At 43.9% G+C, this 20,391-nt stretch overlaps 1 protein-coding gene across 7 annotated transcripts in view; it reads right to left on the bottom strand.

Moving 5' to 3' along the window:
* TAF5L (TATA-box binding protein associated factor 5 like) overlaps positions 1–20,300 on the bottom strand; it is a 31,827-nt gene extending 11,527 nt beyond the window's left edge. The window contains exons 1-5 of one of the 7 annotated variants that reach the window (XM_086381660.1): positions 20,115–20,300; positions 18,551–18,710; positions 13,305–13,642; positions 8,191–8,335; positions 4,940–5,044 (exon numbers count right to left, since the gene is read on the bottom strand). In XM_086381660.1, coding sequence (XP_086237786.1) covers positions 4,940–5,044; positions 8,191–8,335; positions 13,305–13,349 — 295 coding nt within the window. In that variant the 5' untranslated portion in view covers positions 13,350–13,642; positions 18,551–18,710; positions 20,115–20,300. Of the gene's footprint in view, positions 1–4,939; positions 5,045–8,190; positions 8,336–13,304; positions 13,643–18,550; positions 18,711–19,577; positions 19,680–19,796; positions 19,937–20,114 lie in introns of those variants that run through there. The other 6 variants (XM_086381661.1, XM_086381663.1, XM_086381665.1 and 3 more) reach the window with 6 other exon arrangements.
* Between the last annotated feature and the right edge of the window lie 91 nt (positions 20,301–20,391).

Below are 20,391 nucleotides of genomic sequence, written 5' to 3'. Positions count from 1 at the left end.
GTGACTGAGCCTGACTGCCGAGAGGAAGCTGCACTGCTGCTCCACAGGGGGAAAGGAGAGCGCGTCTGCAACAGAGGAGGTCACTAACGGCATCTTAGTGCTACCATCCCTGAGGTGAAGGTGAATAAACAAATGCAGCAATCCAACCAAGGCAGGACTAGTAGTGGCCCAGACCCTTCAGGAACGAAGGTTTGTGTCATCCCACCATGTAAAGAACCAGGACCAGCTGAGGTGCTAACTAAAGGTAAAAGCAATACTGAATAGGGAGTAGAAAAAGGTAGTTAAAGACCAGCTATGACCATGTGACCAGTTTCAGACCTCAGAACTGTACCTATCATGAGTACTCCTCCTTATTATGAACATGTTGGTGTGAGTATCTGTACAGAAGCAAATACCTTTGTTTCCTTTCTTTTCTTATCCCCTTACCATAGAATATAAGTTACACTGACTTTGCATCATAGTATTTACTCCTTTTTTTGGCTGTGCCACGTGGCATGCAGGGTCTTAGTTCCCTGACCAGGGACTGAACCCATGTCCCCTGCAGTGGAAGCACCGAGTCCTGACCACTGGACCACTGGGAAGTCCCTGTATCACAGTATTCAAATCACGGAGTTTCGAGAAGAGTAAACATTACCTGTGGACTTTGTTTCTTCTTCTGAGAAAGTGATTGGGGAATTCTTGGTTGTTGTTCAGTTGCTAAGTCTTGTCTGACTCTGTGTACCCCCACAGACTGCCAGACTTCCCTGTCCTTCACTATCTCCCACAGTTGGCTGAAATTCATGTCTGTTGAGTCAACAATGCAATCTAATCATCTCATCCTCTGCTGCCCCCTTCTCCTATTGCCTTCAATCCTTCCCAACATCAGGGTCTTTTCCAATTAGTCGGCTATTCGCACCCAGTGGCCAAATATAGCTGTACCGAGTGTTAGGCAGAATTATGACCTTGTTAATCATCTTTATTTGGAGATTAATTATCTTTTAAGAAGTTGGGTATGGGTGCCAAGTTCAGTGGGTAGACTTATGATGGTTAATTTTATGTGTCAATGAAGCTAGGACACAGTGCTTCGATTTTGCGTCAAACATTCTAGATGTTTCTGTGAAGGAAATTTTTTAGATGAGATGAACATTTAAATCAGTAGACTAAGCATAGTGGGTTCCCCTCCATATGTGGGTGGGACTTATCCAATCAGCTGAAGGTCTTAGGAACACAAAGAGGAGAAGAGGGAATTCTGCCAGCAGACTGCTTTTGGACATGAACTGTGGCTCTCCTGGGTCCCAGTCTGCAGGCCTACCCTGAAGATTTTGGACTTGTCAGTCTCTGCAATCATATGAGCCAACTCCTTAAGATAAATCTCTTTCTTTATATATACATTCCATTCTGTTGGTTCTGTTTCTCTAGAGAACCCTGACTAATACAGATTTTGGTATTTCTTTGAATACTGTAATTCTTTAGAAGACCTCTGGAAAATTTCAATCTCAAAATACTAACAAAAAGATTCAATTTTATCAATTAGACATTCAATATGTTCTATTGGGGTGAAGGGCTGTTTTCAACTCCTTACAATCTTAAGTTTCAGGCTTATTTTTGAAAATGAGAGGTATTTTAATTTACTAAGCTCAGAATAAAAAAAAAACACAAAACACTAGCCATCTAGAAATAGGGATGCGGTACTTTAAAAATTCCCATCAACATATCTGGAACAAGGTGAGATTAACTTGAAGTTTTAGCTCAATTTTAATCTTGTTCCCTTGTAATCATAATATACACCTTATGTTTTACTGAAAGGACACTAAGTCAAACAAACACCAATTCTCATTCCCTGGCCTTTCTCCACAGGGTTGGGCCTTCAGACACAACCCAACACCTTCCTTTGTTTGTAGGCAGCACCACTGACCTGACCCTTCCCATCCATGCCTGTGAGCTCCTCTTCCTACCTTGCTCTTCAAAGGCTCACCTCACTTTAAGGAACTAACACTGCGTGTGTGGCTTCTATGAGCCAGGCACTTACACCCAAACTGTATCTAAGAGTCCCAGGTATCTGCAGGTTCAGATCAGAGTGACTGACTCCAGTCTATGCTCTTCCTACTGAGTGTCTTAGAGAAAAGGCCCTCAACAGGCGAGCTCACAGAACCTCTCACCCCATAGCTTCTAGAGAAGAAACATGTTGCAGGTGCTACAGCCTTGGTACTCACTTTCTCCATTATTTCCTTTAGGATTTTTCATCTCCTAGCCTTTAATTTGTACTTTCCCATAGCTGATGCTGAGTTATGTACCTTACATGCTATGCAGCAGGATGCCATCATCCTAACCATTTAAAAAGTAAAACCTGACTTATTTCTGCCCAGTACACCTCCCCCCACCCCCCACTCCAAGCCCGTCATTCTCAGCTCTCCCTCCGTTACTCCTGGATATCTCACCTTGACGATAGAACTATGGACTCAAAACACCGCTTTCCACTTCCGCAGCCCTGTCTCCCTGCTCAGGGCCTCTGTGCACTTGGGCTGGCCTCCATCGCCCCGTTAACACACACTCTGTCCACTGCTCCCCTATCCACAGTCACACCCAGGCCTGTCTCCATCACGCAGGATGAAGGTCACACGTCTAAGCCTGTGGTCAAATCCTGCCTCCATTCTGTCTTTATCTTCAATCTGAAAGCCCATTTTCAACAAAGGGCTTCTTCAAGGTTCCTGAAAACATAATCACCACCTCTGCCACTCTGTCCATGCCTCTGCACAGAGCCCGAATCCTTCTACTTCTCTTCCACAGATGTCTGAAATCCAAGTGCTAATGTAAAGCCTACCCTCCTAAAGAAAGCCGCCTCTAACTGCCACACCCCAATCTCTCTCTCCCTTCACTTCAAATGCAGACTCAATACCCCACGACTGGTTCCATACTGGTTCATGAAAACACTTCCCCTACTGTCACATTTCATGCAAAAACTGTGACTTTTAGCCCTCTTAGGATTAATCATCAATTCAGATTAATGACTATATGTTATACTTCTATCCTGGGGCTCAGGAGATAATTATTCATTTGATTTGGCTGACTACTCTTCAGAGACCTGATGGTAGAGAAAAATGTTCCAGGAAAAAGCATTCTGTAAGGAAAAACCATATATATTCTCCCTTTCAAAATAACCTGTGACCAAGGACTGAAGAATTAAATTATAGACAAACAGGCAACTTTCTCAGTTTTGAAACAAGATGAGAAATTACACAGGAAAAGGCTAATAGAGACTATCTCAGTGACAGATTTGGAGCTTCCCAAGTTGTCTGGCTCCGTCATCAGAGGGCAGGCCCCCCACCAACACACTCTACTGTTCCCCCTAGCCCCAGTGCAATCAGTGCCTCATGTACATACAGTCTGAATGGATGCAAGAGAGGGGCTAAATGAGGCCAGGCATTTCTTTCTAAACCAACTTCCTCATCACTAGATTGATGAGAGAACTCATCTAGAAAGGGGAGATCATAGCTGTATTTTAAAAACCAAGTGAAATAATTTTCTAAAAACAGATTTTAAAAAAATTTAAAAATTGCTTAAAGCCTCAAAAACCAATGCCAATAGTTAAAAATATCTCATCTCCAAGTTCTTGCTTACCTCTGATTGAAATTCTTTTTATAAATCCAGTTTTTCTTTTTTTATCTTTAGCCGACACAGAAAGCAACTAATCGCTGTTCTCAGAGATTTAACATTCATACGATATAATGATCTTACTGGAGTTTCTTTCTTTACAGTTTAAACATAATAGATTCTTTTTATTAAACTGTTAATCTTCACAATTTTTTAATTTCTGTTACAATTGAACAGACTATTCTCTATTTATGAATCCCATCACTCAACATCTGTGAAACTGATAAGATAACCCTCTCTAGGGTTTTATTTTGTAACCTTTATCTCCTGAAACATACTGGTCATTTTGCCCAACTACAGAATGCAGGAAATGTGGATTCTTTGCTTTAAAACACTAGCCACTATGAGGGTGAAGTAAAATTAGAACTCTCAGTGTATAATCAGGTATATTATTTTTGGTTTATATACTTGATTGCTTACTAAAATTATTAACTCAAGGATTGTTCAAATAAGGAAAGAAAAATAAAAAAACTTCAAAGTATTTGAACTATAATTTTCTACTAACCAATACGTGGCTAATTACTCTCCATCTGTTGAGGACAGAGAAAGTTTTGTATTTCTTGTACCTCAAGACGTTTTGTGTAAGGAAAGTACTCAACAAAAGACTTTGATTAATAACCAGAATTAACGTAGTCACTTTTATTGTAATCATCTTTCCAACATTAAAATTATAATCAGTTGTCTTAGGACTAGTCAAAATCACTTGGTTTTGTCTTTGAATAGCCTTGTTTATGCTACATATGAGGAACTAAAGGCACCAACAGGCTACATGACTTCATTTTTAAAAGTGACAAAGTCAAACAGTGAATTATGAAACCTCATTATAATTAATTCTACTGGTTCTGTATTTCCACGGTTATTACACCACCCACAAACTGGTCTAAATTACAACTTTTAAATTTTATGTTGCTGATGCATGAGTATTATTACTCTCTTGCACTTTTGGAAATACGGGAAAAAGGCCATTTTGAGATGTACTATCTTACTGGCAGTGATAGCAACGTCCATTTCACATCCGCTGCATGTAAGGAGGCATCCTTACAGGGCTGACTGAGCCTCCACTTATTCAGCACAAGTCACAATCACTGTGCTGAAGGCCATGGACTAGTGAATAGCATGCTCAGAGCCCTTTAACCTCCTGATTTAACTCTCTCAGGAGTTCCAACAAACTATAAGTTTGAATATAAGACTTGTGTTCAACTACCTTTGGATCCCTGGCACCTAAAACATAGCTGGAACATAGCAGGTTCTGAGGGAAATGTGCATCACCCCTTTTTGATAAAAAAGGGTGCTGGTGCTGAGTACTTACCGGTGAGAAAATTCCGCAGCCGTCCGAACTGTACTTCATATTGCTGGGGCTCTGCCTGGCAAGGGGCTGCGGACACTATGTTGGCACAACCAGATTCTGATTGGACTACAGAGGAAGAGACAGACAAGACGCGTACAGAAAGACAATCATTAGCCTAAAATGTGGCAGGATGGGTGGCAGCTGGTGTTGAGGGGCATCAGTAGCATCGGGCATCTTAGTACATTTTCAAAGGACATTGGGGCTTCTGGTTAAGTATGACTGACACATCTACCTGCCCTTCCTGACACCCAGTGACGTGACAGCAGAGGAACAAAAGGTATAAAGCACAGGATACACAAGCTGGATGAGAGGAGAGGTGCAGAGACTCATGAAAGACTCCTCTGGACGCATCTGAGCCTAGGACCTGGTACTGCACCATCATGTGCCCTGGGATGGGTCTACCTTCAACCTTGGTGCTGGACATTCAGGGGGCCCTTTCAATCTGGAAATTTACATCTTGCAATTCTGAGAAATTTTCTTCAATCATTTTGTTGACTCTCTCTTGTGTTTTCTTCTGGGACTCCTACAATTTCTAGATAGGCTTCCAGAACTGATCCTTTAACCTCTCCCAGATTCCATTTTTTATCTTTCTGCTGTACTCTCTGGAAGGCTTTCTCAACTTTCAACTCTTCTACTGATTTTTCAGTTGTACTGTCATGTAAGTACATGTACATACATAAATACGTGGTTTTGAACTGTGGTGTTGGAGAAGACTCTTGAGAGTCCCTTGGACTACAAGGAGATCAAACCAGTCAATCCTAAAGGAAATCACACTGAATATTCACTGGAAGGACTGATGCTGAAACTGAAGCTTCAATACTTTGGCCACCTGATGCGAAAAGCCGACTCGTTAAAAAAGAACCTCGATGCTGGGAATGACTGAAGGCAGGAGAAGGGGACGACAGACATGAGTTTGAGCAAGCTCCAGGAGTTGGTGATGGACAGAGAAGCCTGGCGTGCTGCAGTTCGTGAGGTCACAGAGTCGGACATGACTGAGCAACTGAACAACAACAACACAAACATTTGAATGTTCTTTTTTCTCTCAAAATAGCATTCTCTTGTTTTAAGACTATCAGTGATGGTATTTCTGAGGTTTCTCTTCTTTCTGCTGTTTGTTTTCTCCAAGATGCTTCTCATCATTTCTTTTCACTTCCATTTTTCACGTGAAATAGATCAGTTTCTTTCAAGGTCTGAACCAACAGTCTCTAGTTTTCTGAAAGTCAGCATCACAGAGCTGATAAGAACTCTGGGCGTGGGTTTATCACCCAAGAGGACGTGGATGGCATCTTCCTGGTGATGTCTTTAGGTCTCTTTTGTTGGGCAGGGCGGATTCACCAGGGACAAGCGATAGTTAATCACTTTCCTGGTCAGTAGGTGCTTGGCTGCCAAAGTTCTCAGTAATGTGAGGAGGAAGAAGGCTGGAATCTCAATACTCAGGATGTAAACATATACTTCATCACCATTCTGTGAGTTCATGCTTTCCAAAAAGAAAAGCAAAGTTCTCCTACCCTTTTTTCTGGGGGTGGGAACCTCAGGACTGGGAAAAGGTGGCTGGGGACTGAGGAGCCATCTTTAGCAACAATCTGGATGAAACACTGACACACATGTAATTAAGCACGGATGTAATTTATGCAACGAGGAAGCAGAGTCATGACATACAACACACGGAGATGGAGAGATGGGTGAGAAGAATCAGTGTCCCCTATGAAACTCAAGAGACTTGATGGAAGACTGCACATGTAGGAACAGCCTCCTTCTCCTGCTGCCCCTCCATGAGGAAGCCAGTCTTGAGTCCTTAGTCACAAGTGCTCACCACATTCTCCCCTCACTCTTCTGAGCCTTTCAGCTCAGGCTGTCCTCACTTCAGACTGGATCATACCGTAGCCTTCTGAGTAGCTCCCCTGGTTCTCATCTGGCCCTTCCTCGGTTAACATGGACGCCAGAGTCATCTTCCAAAAATCCACATTTGGTACCTTGGATGCTCCCCTTCAACTCTCCCCCTGATAAGCTCCTAATGGTTCTTTGGAAACTCAGCTCATTCTTTCTATGATTTACTGACCCCTGACTATATGCTGGGAACCACTAGACCTTTTGGGAAGCCTTTTTGACCTGTTGATCTACCTGTAAAGAGTATGTTCTTTGTTTTCATGGAGGCTGAGCATCCCCCTCACAGGACTCACCAAGTCACTCTCCCACGAATGCTGATTTACCTGCCTCATTTCCCGACTATAATATGAAGCACCTCAGAAGCCAGGATCAAGTCTCAACTCTCTCTAGAACTTCTCAGCACCTGGCCACTGGCAGGCCTTCAAGATGGTCTGCTGAATGCAGACATAATTATTCGGATTACTCAATTAAATTATTCAGGATAAAATTTTATGGTCATCACATTTCATGCTTCTCACTTTTCCTGGCAATTTTCTAGAATTTCTCCTGATATGCCATTATATCTAAATCAAGACAACTGAGAACACAAATTTTACAGTGGTTGCCCTACTGTCTATCAGCAGCAGCACAGGTTCCAAAGAAGACAAGGCAGCAGGCGCTTACCCAAGACTGTGATGACAAGCTCAGAAGGACTTACTCATGTCTGGTACACTGGCCATCTTACTAGAAACAGTAAGGCATTGAGGAATCTATTCCAAGTCCATCACCTGGCCCCTCCTTTGTCAGGGGAACCCATCTGAGTCTGAAGGTGAGGGAGAGTGAGTGAGTCTGACATGGAAGACAAGGAGGCAGATGCCTGCTGGGCTTCTTATGAGGAGCCAGGGCTGAGCGAGAGAAGGCACTGTAATCTCAAGCTTCACCATTGGCCATTTAAAGACACTTATAACCAATCTAAAAGTACTGCAGGAAAAATTTCTCAAAATTTTTTCGAAAAACTCCAAATCCAATTTCAAAACAATTTCAAACAACAAAAGCAAAAACACATTGTAAGTCTCAGGAATATGTGTATGATGCCAACACTTTCAACCACTTCCCAAAGGACTCATTCTGGAGAACCTAGCCTTCCATGAATGAGGTCCAGGTGAGATGGGAGGGGCCCATGCAAGAGGAAAGAGACGACCCTGGCCCCGTTCAGGGAAGGAGAAAGTTGCACACAACATCAGGAACAGCTCAAAAGCCCTGGGATTCCAAGGGAGGGTGTGTTATGATGGGTTTTCAAAGAGGCACTTGGGCCAGCTGCTGCCTCTGGGAGAAGGGCAAGGTACCTGTGAGGCTGGCGGCCATCTCCTCAGTGCTCTGCGATAGCCGCAGGCCTTGCTTCAGCGGACCGTCTGCATCCCCGTACTGCCGGCGTTTGAGGTAGCAGGACACGGCCATCTGGATCTGCTCCGTGCGGACCCGTTTCATGACCTGTAGGGGAGTCACACGGACAGCTGGATGTCATGCATGGGTAGGGGCCATCGAGCCGACTTGAGGGCCTTCATGACCAACCTCATGGTCTCTCCCACCTTATATACTGTCCCAATGACCACCTGGCCAACTTCCATCATGGAAAATGAGAATACCCTAGATATTAGGTTGGTACAAAAATAATTGTAGCTTTTGTGTTGTTAAATTTGCTGTTTTATACTGGAATACATTTTTAAATAAATGTGGTTATAACCATTCAATATCACAGTAATCCAAGTCTATGTCCCAACCAGTAACGCTGAAGAAGCTGAAGTTGAATGGTTCTATGAAGACCTACAAGACCTTTTAGAACTAACACCCAAAAAAGATGTCCTTTTCATTATAGGGGACTGGAATGCAAAAGTAGGAAGTCAAGAAACACCTGGAGTAACAGGCAAATAAGCAGGGCAAAGACTAATAGAGTTTTGCCAAGAAAATGCACTGGTCATAACAAACACCCTCTTCCAACAACACATGAGAAGACTCTACACATGGACATCACCAGATGGTCAACACCAAAATCAGATTGATTATATTCTTTGCAGCCAAAGATGGAGAAGCTCTATACAGTCAGCAAAAACAAGACCAGGAGCTGACTGTGGCTCAGACCATGAACTCCTTATTGCCAAATTCAGACTTAAATTGAAGAAAGTAGGGAAAACCACTAGACCATTCAGGTATGACCTAAATCAAATCTCTTATGATTATACAGTGGAAGTGAGAAATAGATTTAAGGGCCTTGATCTGATAGATAGAGTGCCTGATGAACTATGGAATGAGGTTCGTGACATTGTACAGGAGACAGGGATCAAGACCATTCCCATAGAAAAGAAATGCAAAAAAGCAAAATGGCTGTCTGGGGAGGCCTTACAAATAGCTGTGAAAAGAAGAGAAGTGAAAAGCAAAGGAGAAAAGGAAAGATATAAGCATCTGAATGCAGAGTTCCAAAGAATAGCAAGAAGAGATAAGAAAGCCTTCTTCAGTGATCAATGCAAACAAATAGAGGAGAACAACAGAATGGGAAAGACTAGGGATCTCTTCAAGAAAATCAGAGATACCAAAGGAACATTTCATGTAAAGATGAGCTCGATAAAGGACAGAAATGGTATGGACCTAACAGAAGCAGAAGATATTAAGAAGAGGTGGCAAGAATACACAGAAGAACTGTACAAAAAAGATCTTCATGACCCAGATAATCACAATGGTATGATCACTGACCTAGAGCCAGACATCCTGGAATGTGAAGTCAAGTGGGCCTTAGAAAGCATCACTACGAACAAAGCTAGTGGAGGTGATGGAATTCCAGTTGAACTATTTCAAATCCTGAAAGATGATGCTGTGAAAGTGCTGCACTCAATATGACAGCAAATTTGGAAAACTCAGCAGTGGCCACAGGACTGGAAAAGGTCCGTTTTCATTCCAATCCCAAAGAAAGGCAATGCCAAAGAATGCTCAAACTACCGCACAATTGCACACATCTCACACGCTAGTAAAGTAATGCTCAAAATTCTCCAAGCTAGGCTTCAGCAATATGTGAACCATGAACTTCCTGATGTTCAAGCTGGTTTTAGAAAAGGCAGAGGAACCAGAGATCATATTGCCAACATCCGCTGGATCATGGAAAAAGCATGAGAGTTCCAGAAAAGCATCTATTTCTGCTTTATTAACTATGCCAAAGCCTTTGACTGTGTGGATCACAATAAACTGTGGAAAATTCTGAAAGAGATGGGAATACCAGACCACCTGATCTGCCTCTTGAGAAATCTGTATGCAGGTCAGGAAGCAACAGTTAGAACTGGACATGGAACAACAGACTGGTTCCAAATAGGAAAAGGAGTTCGTCAAGGCTGTTTATTGTCATCCTGTTTATTTAACTTCTATGCAGAGTACATCATGAGAAACGCTGGACTGGAAGAAACACAAACTGGAATCAAGATTGCCGAGAGAAACATAAATAACCTCAGCTATGCAGATGACACCACCCTTATGGAAGAAAGTGAAGAGGAACTCAAAAGCCTCTTGATGAAAGTGAAAGTGGAGAGGGAAAAAGTTGGCTTAAAGCTCAACATTCAGAAAACGAAGATCATGGCATCCGGTCCCACCACTTCATGGGAATTAGATGGGGAAACAGTGGAAACAGTGTCAGACTATTTTTCTGGGCTCCAAAATCACTGCAGATGGTGACTGCAGCCATGAAATTAAGAGACGCTTACTCCTTGGAAGGAAAGTTATGAGCAACCTAGATAGCATATTCAAAAGCAGAGACATTACTTTGCCAACAAAGGTTCATCTAGTCAAGGCTGTTTTTCCTGTGGTCATGTATGGATGTGAGAGTTGGACTGTGAAGAAGGCTGAGCGCCGAAGAATTGATGCTTTTGAACTGTGGTGCTGGAGAAGACTCTTGAGAGTCCCTTGGACTGCAAGGAGATCCAACCAGTCCATTCTGAAGGAGATCAGCCCTGGGATTTCTTTGGAAGGAATGATGCTAAAGCTGAAACTCCAGTACTTTGGCCACCTCGTGCGAAGATTTGACTCATTGGAAAAGACTCTGATGCTGGGAGGGATTGGGGGCAGGAGGAGAAGGGGACGACAGAGGATGAGATGGCTGGATGGCATCGCTGACTGGATGGACGTGAGTCTGAGTGAACTCCGGGAGTTGGTGATGGACAGGGAGGCCTTGCGTGCTGCGATTCATGGGGTCGCAGAGAGTCGGACACGACTGAGCGACTGATCTGATCTGATATAACCACATTTTTATAAATGTGGTTATATATTATGTTTTAATGACATTTTCTCACATTATTTTTTTTTTGCTAATGACTTTATTACTTGCTGTTTATATTTATTTTAGACTGTGGAAATGAGGTGTGACAAAGTTCAAAATGGGTCATAAAGCAGTGGAGAAAACTTGCGCCATCAACAACGCATTTGGCCTAGGAACTGCTAATGATCAATTAGCTAATGTGGTGGTTCAAGAAGTTCTGCAAAGGAGACAAGAGCCTTGAAGATGAGAAGAGTAGTGGCTGGCCATCAGAAGTTGACAACGTGCAGCTGAGAGCAATCATTGAAGCTGATCCTCTTACGACTACACAAGAAGCTGCTGAAGAACTCATTGTCGACCATTCTACAGTTATTCGGCATTTGAAGCAAATTGGAAAGGTGAAAAAACCTGGTAAGTGGGTTCCTCAGGAGCTGACCAAAAAAAAAAAAAAAAAAATCATCATTTTGAAGTATTGTCTTCTCTTAATATACACAACAACACACCATTACTCAATCAGATTGTGATGTGGGACAAAAAGTGGATTTTACATAACAACCAGTGATTGTTTTATATAAATATATATATATATTTATTTTATATATGTATTATTTATTTATATATATATTTATACGTTTTATATAACCAGCTCAGTGACTGGACTGAGAAGCAGCTCCAAAGCACTTCGAAAAGCCAAATTTGCACCAAAAAAGGGTCACAGTTACTGTTTAGTGGTCTACTGCCTGCCTGATCCACTACAGCTTTCTGAATCCCAGTGAAACCGCTATATCTGGGAAGTATCCTCAGGAAATCGATGAGATACACTGAAAACTGCAATGCCTGCAGCCAACACTGGTCAACAGAAAGGGCCTAATTCTTCTCCATGACAACTCCTGACTGCAAGTCATACAACCAATGCTTCAAAACTTCAATGAATTGGACTACGAAGTTTTGCCTCATTCGCCACATTCACCTGACCTCTCGTCAACCAACTACCACTTCTTCAAGCATCTTGACAACTTTTTGCAGGGAAAACGTGTCCACAACCAGCAGAAGGCAGAAAATGCTTTCGAAGAGTTCATCAAATCCCAAAGCATGCATTTTTATGCTACAGAAATAAACTTTTTTCTTGTTGGCAAAAATGTGTTGATTGTAACAGCTCCTATTTTGATTAATAAAGATGTGTCTGAACCTAGTTATAATGATTTAAAATTCATGGTCCAAAACAGCAATTATTTTTGTACCAACCTAATAATAAAGCCCCACAGGGAGAATGGTTACATGTATATGCATGGCTGTTGGCTTGAGTCCCTTTGCTGTTCACCTGAAACTATCACAACATTGTTAATCGGCTATACCCCAATACAAAATGGTTAAAAAAACAGAAGCCCCACAGATTCCCCCCACAAACTCCATTTAGATCAGTGTGTTTACATTTCAGTCATGTTGCTTACCTCTTTCACTCTTCATCTATAACACCAGGTACAGATAAGCATCAGAATAATAAGAGGATATGTATACATATTAGAAAATTTCTCAGGAATTCTTTTAATTTTATTCTTGGCTGTGCTGGGTCTCCGCTGTCTTGTGTGAGCTTTCTCTAGTTGTGACAAACAGGGGCTACTCGCTATTTGAAGAGCACAGGTTCTCACGGCAGTGACCTCTCTTGTTGCAGAGCACCAGCTCTAGGGCACATGGGCTTCAGTGGTTGTGGCTCTTGGGGTTAGATGCCCCATGACACATGGGTACTTCTTGGACTAGGGATTGAACCCACATTCCCTGCACTGGCATGTGGACTCTCAACGGACCACCAGGGAAATCCTGTCATGAATTCTTAGAAGGGAGGAAATGCAGGGGTAATATTCAAACTAATCTGAGGTGGTAATTCAAGCTAGTTTGAAATTTCCCCTTCAAAAGGACTATCTCCCTTCACTGCTAAATTTATGATCAAGAAGGACAGAGACTCCCTGGACTTCCCTAGTGGCCCAGTGGTTTAGACTATGTGCTCCCAAGGCAGGGGGCCCAGGTTTAAGCCCTGGTCAGGGAACTAGGGGCTTCCCTGGTGGCTCAGATGGTAAAGAATCTGCCTGCAACGCAGGAGACCCCGGTTTGATCCCTGGGCCAGGAAGATCCCCTGGAGAAGGGAATGGCAACCCACTCCAGTATTCTTACCTGGAGAATTCCATGGACAGAGGAGCCTGGTGAGCTACAGTTCATGGGGTCACAGAGAGTTGGACATGACTAAGTGACCAACACTTTCACTTCAGGGAACGATTCCACATGCCGTAACTAAGACCTGATCCAGCCAAATACACACGCGCACGCGCGCACACACACACACACACACAGAATATCAGGAACCCCTGATGCTATTGGCCTCAAACACTCCTCTGCCTGAAGTGAAGAATACTGCAGTCCAGATGAACACTGACAGCTGGATGAATTTTCTAGGTTCACTCCAGTGATGTAAAAAATATTTTCTTCTTCAGAATCAAAACATGGTGTCCACTCTGGAATGCAAACAACATTATCCATACACAAGTGATTGTCCCCATCAGGGTAACTTTCTCTAAATCAAGAGCTTCTAATTTTTTTGTCTGTATGTGGAAGATGTGTTTTTGATAATTTATTTGGATATGTTTAAGTTTTCAGTTTCAATTATAGGCATTGGACTTCTCTTTTGTGATTTCCTCCATTTGTTTTAAGATTTAAAATACCTCATATTCCAAAAATCTGTTATTCTTTAAATATTAAAAAATTTATCCATATATAATTTTTATCCATTGAAATTTCTTTCACTGAATAACTAAATAACTGTTTTATCCAGATACTGCACCGAACAAGCTGTTCCAAAATCACTGACAAATAATCCTTGCAAACTGATTCATGTTGACTCTTTCAAAACATAATCTGAAGATTTTTTAAAACATAATCTGAAGATTGATTTTTCAATTGCATAAAAGTCATACAACAGAACAAACAGTAAAGGCTGGAGATATGCATATACAAAAATACATATATTTATATACAAATATAAAATGCTGCTGCTGCTGCTGCTGCTAAGTTGCTTCAGTCGTGTCCGACTCTGTGCGACCCCATAGACGGCAGCCCACGAGGCTCCCCCGTCCCTGGGATTCTCTAGGCAAGAACACTGGAGTGGGTTGCCATTGCCTTCTCCAATGCAAGAAAGTGAAAGTGAAAGTGAAGTCGCTGAGTCCTGCCTGACTCTTAGCGACCCCATGGACTGCAGCCCACCAGGCTCCTCCATTCATGGGATTTTCCAGGCAAGAGTACTGGAGTGGGGTGCCATTGCCTTCTCCGACAGATCATTCTAAGTAGCATCTAAAAACCTAAGGTTTTTCATTAATCATCATGATTAAATACTCTGTGGAAATATAAATCATAGCTTAAAAATATATGAACCAGACTATCCTCGGTTTTGGTCATACATGATATAATTTTAAAACTTGCAGAATAACTAAAAGCTGTGCTCTTTCCCATGGAAATAATATGCCACAAGAATAAGGCTCACAGCTGGGGGCTTAGGAAGCAATGTACAATCTGGGAGGGGATAGGGTGGAGCAGAAATCATACAGTCTGGCAGCCAGATGACACTAGAAATTGATCTTCTCTAACATCAGCTGAGACCTCCATAAAGTCCCAGAAGTCTTTTCTTGTCAATTACTTCCTTTTCCCATAGCTTCCTACCCCCAGCCACTCCAAACCTGCAGTAATCTCCTTACTCAGCCAGCCAACATCAGCGAGCTGTTTACTTAGACTTAAGATTCCTCAACTCTTGTCAAATCTAAGTCATTTTCCCCTTATTATCTTTGCATGGTTTCCAGGATGCTGAATACGCCACCTCCCATGCAAGCGTGTCTTCTGGCTCCCCTCTTCCATCCTTCAAACAAAACCAACCAAACAAGCAAAAACTAGTGGTCATCTTCTCTTGGCTCCCCCAACCTGACCTCTAAACGGTCTTCATCTCCTTCTATTCCAGACAGGATTCTGTCTTGTAGCCACTGTGCTACATCCTCACTGCTGCTTTTTGACAGCACAAATCACTTCTCACCTGGACTATTCCAATACCCTCCCACCTCTAGGCCTACCTCAAACACCCTTTTGAAGGTGGTCAGAGAAAAAGACAAATCTGATTATGCTACTCCATGCTACAAACCATCCTCCACAACCAATGCAGCTGCCCTCTCCTGCCATCACTGTTTCTTAGTTGCCCCAGAACAGGGCTTTTATCTTGGAAATTCACATTAAAAATAAAGTGAGCTTTGTCTAGCTCCTGCTTGAATTCCCAACGGTTTACTTTGGGCACATGATTTCTCTGTATTTTTATGAACCAAGAAAGCCACAAATATTTAATTCCTACTTCAACACTTGTTTTAGGGCTCAGAAAACTTATTTTTATACAAGTTTGTTAACGTGGAAGGGTATGGCACAATCTATAGAATGGCTACGTATATCTGCTGCTGCTGCTGCTGCTAAGTCACTTCAGCCGTGTCCGACTCTGTGTGACCCCATAGACGGCAGTCCACCAGGTTCCCCCGTCCCTGGGATTCTCCAGGGAAGAGTACTGGAGTGGGGTGCCATTGCCTTCTCCAACCTATATCTACCATGTCTGATTTTATAAAGAAAACTTTTCACATGGACTCCATTTACAACGTCTGCACACAGAAGAAACAGGATATTGTGCTCTCAGAATAAGGGGGATACAGTTTCCTATGTTTATCATTCTCTCTGAAACAGGATTCAAATGAGGTTCTGGAGATGCTTTAGTGACATTAAACCCTCGTGTGTGTCTCAGTGGAAAGATCACTTTTTTATTCTATAGTACTGCCCATGGGCTTCCCAGTCTGCCAGTGCAGGAGATGTGGGTTCAATTCCTGGGTCGGGAAGATCCCTTGGAGAAGTAAATGACAACCACTTCAGTATTCCTGCCTGGGAAATCCCATGGACAGAGGAGCCTGGCGGGCTATAGTCCATGGGATCACAAAAGACTGGGACATGACTTAACAACTACAACAACAGTACTGCCCATAGGACTTCCTGTAATGATGGAAATGCTGTACCTCTGCACTGTTCAGCGCGGTAGCCACCAGCCACAAAGGGCTATTTAGCAATTAAAATGTGACTAATGCAACTGAAGAATTGAAGTTTTCATTTTAATTAAAGCAACCACACGTGGCCAATGCTTACTGTATTGAACACAGTTCCAGAGCATGGTATTATTTTGTGAAAATAAAGCAGCAGTATCATGACTTAAAAATGTCAATTCACAAAGTTTTGCAAAATACTTCTGATTACTGAACTGCCAAATCTCCAAAAGTTTAGTATTTTGCTTGTAAAAATGGTACTACCTTTTTCTTATTATCAAACCCTATAAGGTTACTAAGATACAGATACATTTAAATACATCTTACCAGAAAGATATCTTATCTGATTGCTAAACAAAGATTTATGAATAGGAATTTTCTATAATATTTTCTAAAGCTTGCCAATACACAAAGTTCTTTAAACCATCTTCAAGTTAAAAAAAAAATGAGAAAGGAAAAAGGAATTTGTTTCAGTAAACAAACAGAGCAGCAGTTACTGTCTGTAAAACATTCAAATAAAAGCAAGCTCAAACCTAAGACAACTTTACCCTTGCAATAAGAAAATTAATAAAGAAAAATATTTGGTTAACTTAAAAAAAAAAAAGGTTCCATTCCTGGATCAGGAAGATCCCCTGGAGGAGAGCATGGCAATCCACTGCAGTGTTCTTGCCTGGAGAACCCTATGGACAGAAGAGCCTGGCAGGCTCTAGTCTATAGAGTCAGAAACTACTGACCAGCAGAGAGGCAGACACCACTGAAGCGACTTAGCATGCACGCAAGCATCCATTTATATCTTCAACATCTATGCCTCTGTGGTCACTTTAGCCACCCTGAATCATCAATTCCATTTTCTAGAACACATCACCTTCGTATCTATCAAATCACCTATGACAGAGCACTTCTTGAACCCGCACATCACTGGAAATGTCAACAAAGCCATCAATACCCATTCAGGTAGGTATACCTGTTTTACTTATCACTTATTAATACTATACTGATTGTATAAAAAATCCCAAACTAGCATTGACTGAGATTGTTTCAGTCCAGTACATTTCCCAAACGGCACCTTAGTTGTTGGAAAGCGTAATTACAGTGTTTGTAATAGGAGACACTTAAGCGTGTGGTGACACTTTCTTTTAAGTGGGATACTTTCAGGGATATTTTGTCAACAAAGGTCCGTCTAGTCAAAGCTATGGTTTTTCCAGTAGTCATGTATGGATGTGAGAGTTGGACTATAAAGAAAGCTGAGCACCGAAGAATTGATGCTTTTGAACTGTGGTATTGGAGAAGACTCTTAAGAGTCCCTTGGACTGCAAGGAGATCCAACCAGTCCATCCTAAAGGAGATCAGTCGTGGGTGTTCATTGGAAGGACTGATGCTGAAGCTGAAACTCCAATACTTTGGCCACCTGATGCGAAGAGCTGACTCACTGGAAAAGACCCCGATGCTGAGAAAGATTCAGGGGAGGAGGAGAAGGGGACGACAGAGGATGAGATGGTTGGATGGCACCACCAACTCAATGGACATAGGTTTGGGTGGACTCCAGGAGTTGGTGATGGACAGGGAGGCCTGGTGTGCTGCGGTTCATGGGGTTGCAAAGAGTCGGACACGACTGAGCAACTGAACTGAACTTCATGGGGGAGGTGGGGGGGAGATCCTGTCTTGTAGTTAGGCATATAAAATATATCCCTGAAGATCTTTTCAAGAGAAAAAGTTGCCTGGAATGGTCTCCAGGTTTCTTCATGCCTTCTCAAAGTGCTCTCCAAGCTTCCAGATTTGGATTAAAATACCTGCCTCCAGTAAGCAGTCCTTTTCCTTTCAGAGTCAAAGGCAGACACAAAGCTACCAGGACAAGTGGCTGAGCCTTCCCTACTTTCAATTCCACATTACTACAGGTATAATCTTTCCAAAAAGCTAATCTGATGCCATCTGTGCTGAGCTTAAAAACTTTCTCCTTCCTCCACCAGTGGGGAAGATAAAAAAAAAATCCCATCTCCATCTAGTCATCTCAAGGTTACTCTGATCTGTCTGTTTACAAAACAGGTGGGTACCACCCCGCTGTCTAGCCTTAGGGGCTTTGGTCAAATTCTCCTTCTTTAATTGGAGGAACCCGTCCCCTTTCCCTCTCCCCAAACTGGCACTCCTATCTGGTTTACCTAAGTCTCACTCAGGCTTCACAGCCCAGCTTGGCCATCTCTTCCTCAAGCCTGATTCTCTCTGTCCACCAAACCCTGGAACAAACTTCTATCCTGGGAATCACCACACTATTAGTTTCCTACACCACCATTATACTAATACCTAGCACTTACTGACCATAGGGGAGGGAACATTCCTCAGATGAGAAAGTTGAGGCTCACAGAAGTCAGACAGGTGCCGTGGGGTCCACAGTGCCCAGGTTGAGGGGGGGCGCTTGGGTCACCTGGCTGCTGGGTCTGAGCTCTTCCCCTTTATGTCTTGCTGCTCCAAGGGTTCTCTTGGGGAACAGAACAGTGAGAACTTACCACATGCTTGTTGAAGGCATGATCAGAATAGTTACTACCTGAGAAGCTACCTGTCAGAGAGGCTAGAAGGGCTTCTAGCACTGTCCTGGGTAATGCTGTTTAACAGCATCTTTGGGGCCTCCTTCCAGCTGAATCATCAAACAAAAACCCTTTCTCCAAACATGTCCTTCATAGGTATTATGAAGGATGTCTGTTTGCAAAAGTAAAACCAAAAAATTGGTTGACTGCATAGTTAAGGGAGGACTTTACCTAATTTTCCAGTGACAGAACCAAGTATTAACACATTTAGAGGCAGAAGCATCAAAATCACTCCCAAACACACTGATTTACTGTTGACGACCAAAACAAACAAAAAAAATGCTCAAGGTAAGCCCACTTTTTGGTTTCCCAGCTTAATACGGATTCTTAAGGCAGGAAATATTTATAATTCATAAAAATCAAAAGTTAGCATACCTCACATTTAATGCAAAAAACCCACGCCCACAAGGAACCTACCAAGTACTCTACCAAAAAAGTAATTGTAATAGCCGATAACTAGTATTAATAGAACACATCCTATTTGTCAGGCATTTTCATATACGTTATTCCTTTTTGGGGTATCCTTTAAAAAGTCCACTTTTAAGTTATCAGTCAATACCCCAAAAGAAGAAACGAATGCTCATAGAGATTACAGGTAGGTACATGGTTTCCACAGAAGGCCGATGTAGACACCAAGCCCATCCACTACGAGAAGCTTCCCTGAGTGTAAGGACACGGCCCGAACTCCTCTTCAGACTTCCACCCTCAAGCAGGGCTGGGACCCAGACCGAGATCGGCCACCGCAGTCCCCTTCCCCCTACCCGGCAACGCTGGGTCACCTAGGAGCACACAGTCCCCGCACGCCCCTCCCGGCGCGGCCCGGGTCCCGCAGGCCCGCTTTCAGCTCCGAGACCTCCACCTGCAAGGTGAGAGGTCAGAGCTCAGAGCTCAGCGGGCCGACGCTGGGGGCCGACCCGGGGCCCCCCGCCGCAGTCTGAAGGGCCGCACTTCCGCCGAGCCCGGGATGCCGGCTTGCTCACCTTCGGCTCCCCGCCCACGCCTCGCCCAGGCGCTCCGCGGCCTCCGGGCTCCGCGGCTCACAGCCCGCAGCCGGCTGTCAGGGGTGCGGCCGCCTCGAGGGCGCCCTTGCAGGTGGGGACCGCCGCGCTCGTCAGCGCCCTCCCCGCCACCATGTGCCAAGTTTCAGCCCGACTTTGGCCTAGAGACACTCCTCCAGCTTAAACGCCCGAGAGAGCGGGCCCGCGCTCCGGGCGGGGCCGCCGCCCGCAGCCACGCCGGCCCGCCCCGCCCCCACTGCCTAGGCCGCGCCGCCACCCGCGCCCGCCGCCCGCACTCACTGAACATCCCAGGCGGCTCTCGCTTCCCCCGCCGCCGCTGCCGCCGGGGTCGCCCCGCGTCCGCCTCCGTCGCCTTCGCGGCAGGCTCGCTATCCGCGGCCGGCTCAGCCGGACCCCCGAGCCCCGAGCCCCGCCGCCCCCGCGGCGGCTCTGGGCGGCCGCCCCATGACTGACTAACGCGGAGCCGCCGCGGGCTGGGCCGGGCCGTTTGGGCCTCGACGCGCAGCTGTCTCCGCCAATGGGCGCGGCGCCTCGGCGCTCGGCTGGCTATGCCTGG

Source organism: Bos grunniens, chromosome 28, assembly GCF_055505025.1.
Source record: "Bos grunniens cultivar Pamir isolate PY7600 chromosome 28, Bosgru_T2T1.0, whole genome shotgun sequence".
Classification (NCBI taxonomy): Eukaryota; Metazoa; Chordata; class Mammalia; order Artiodactyla; family Bovidae; genus Bos; species Bos grunniens.
This window is presented reverse-complemented; position numbering and strand designations above follow the sequence as displayed.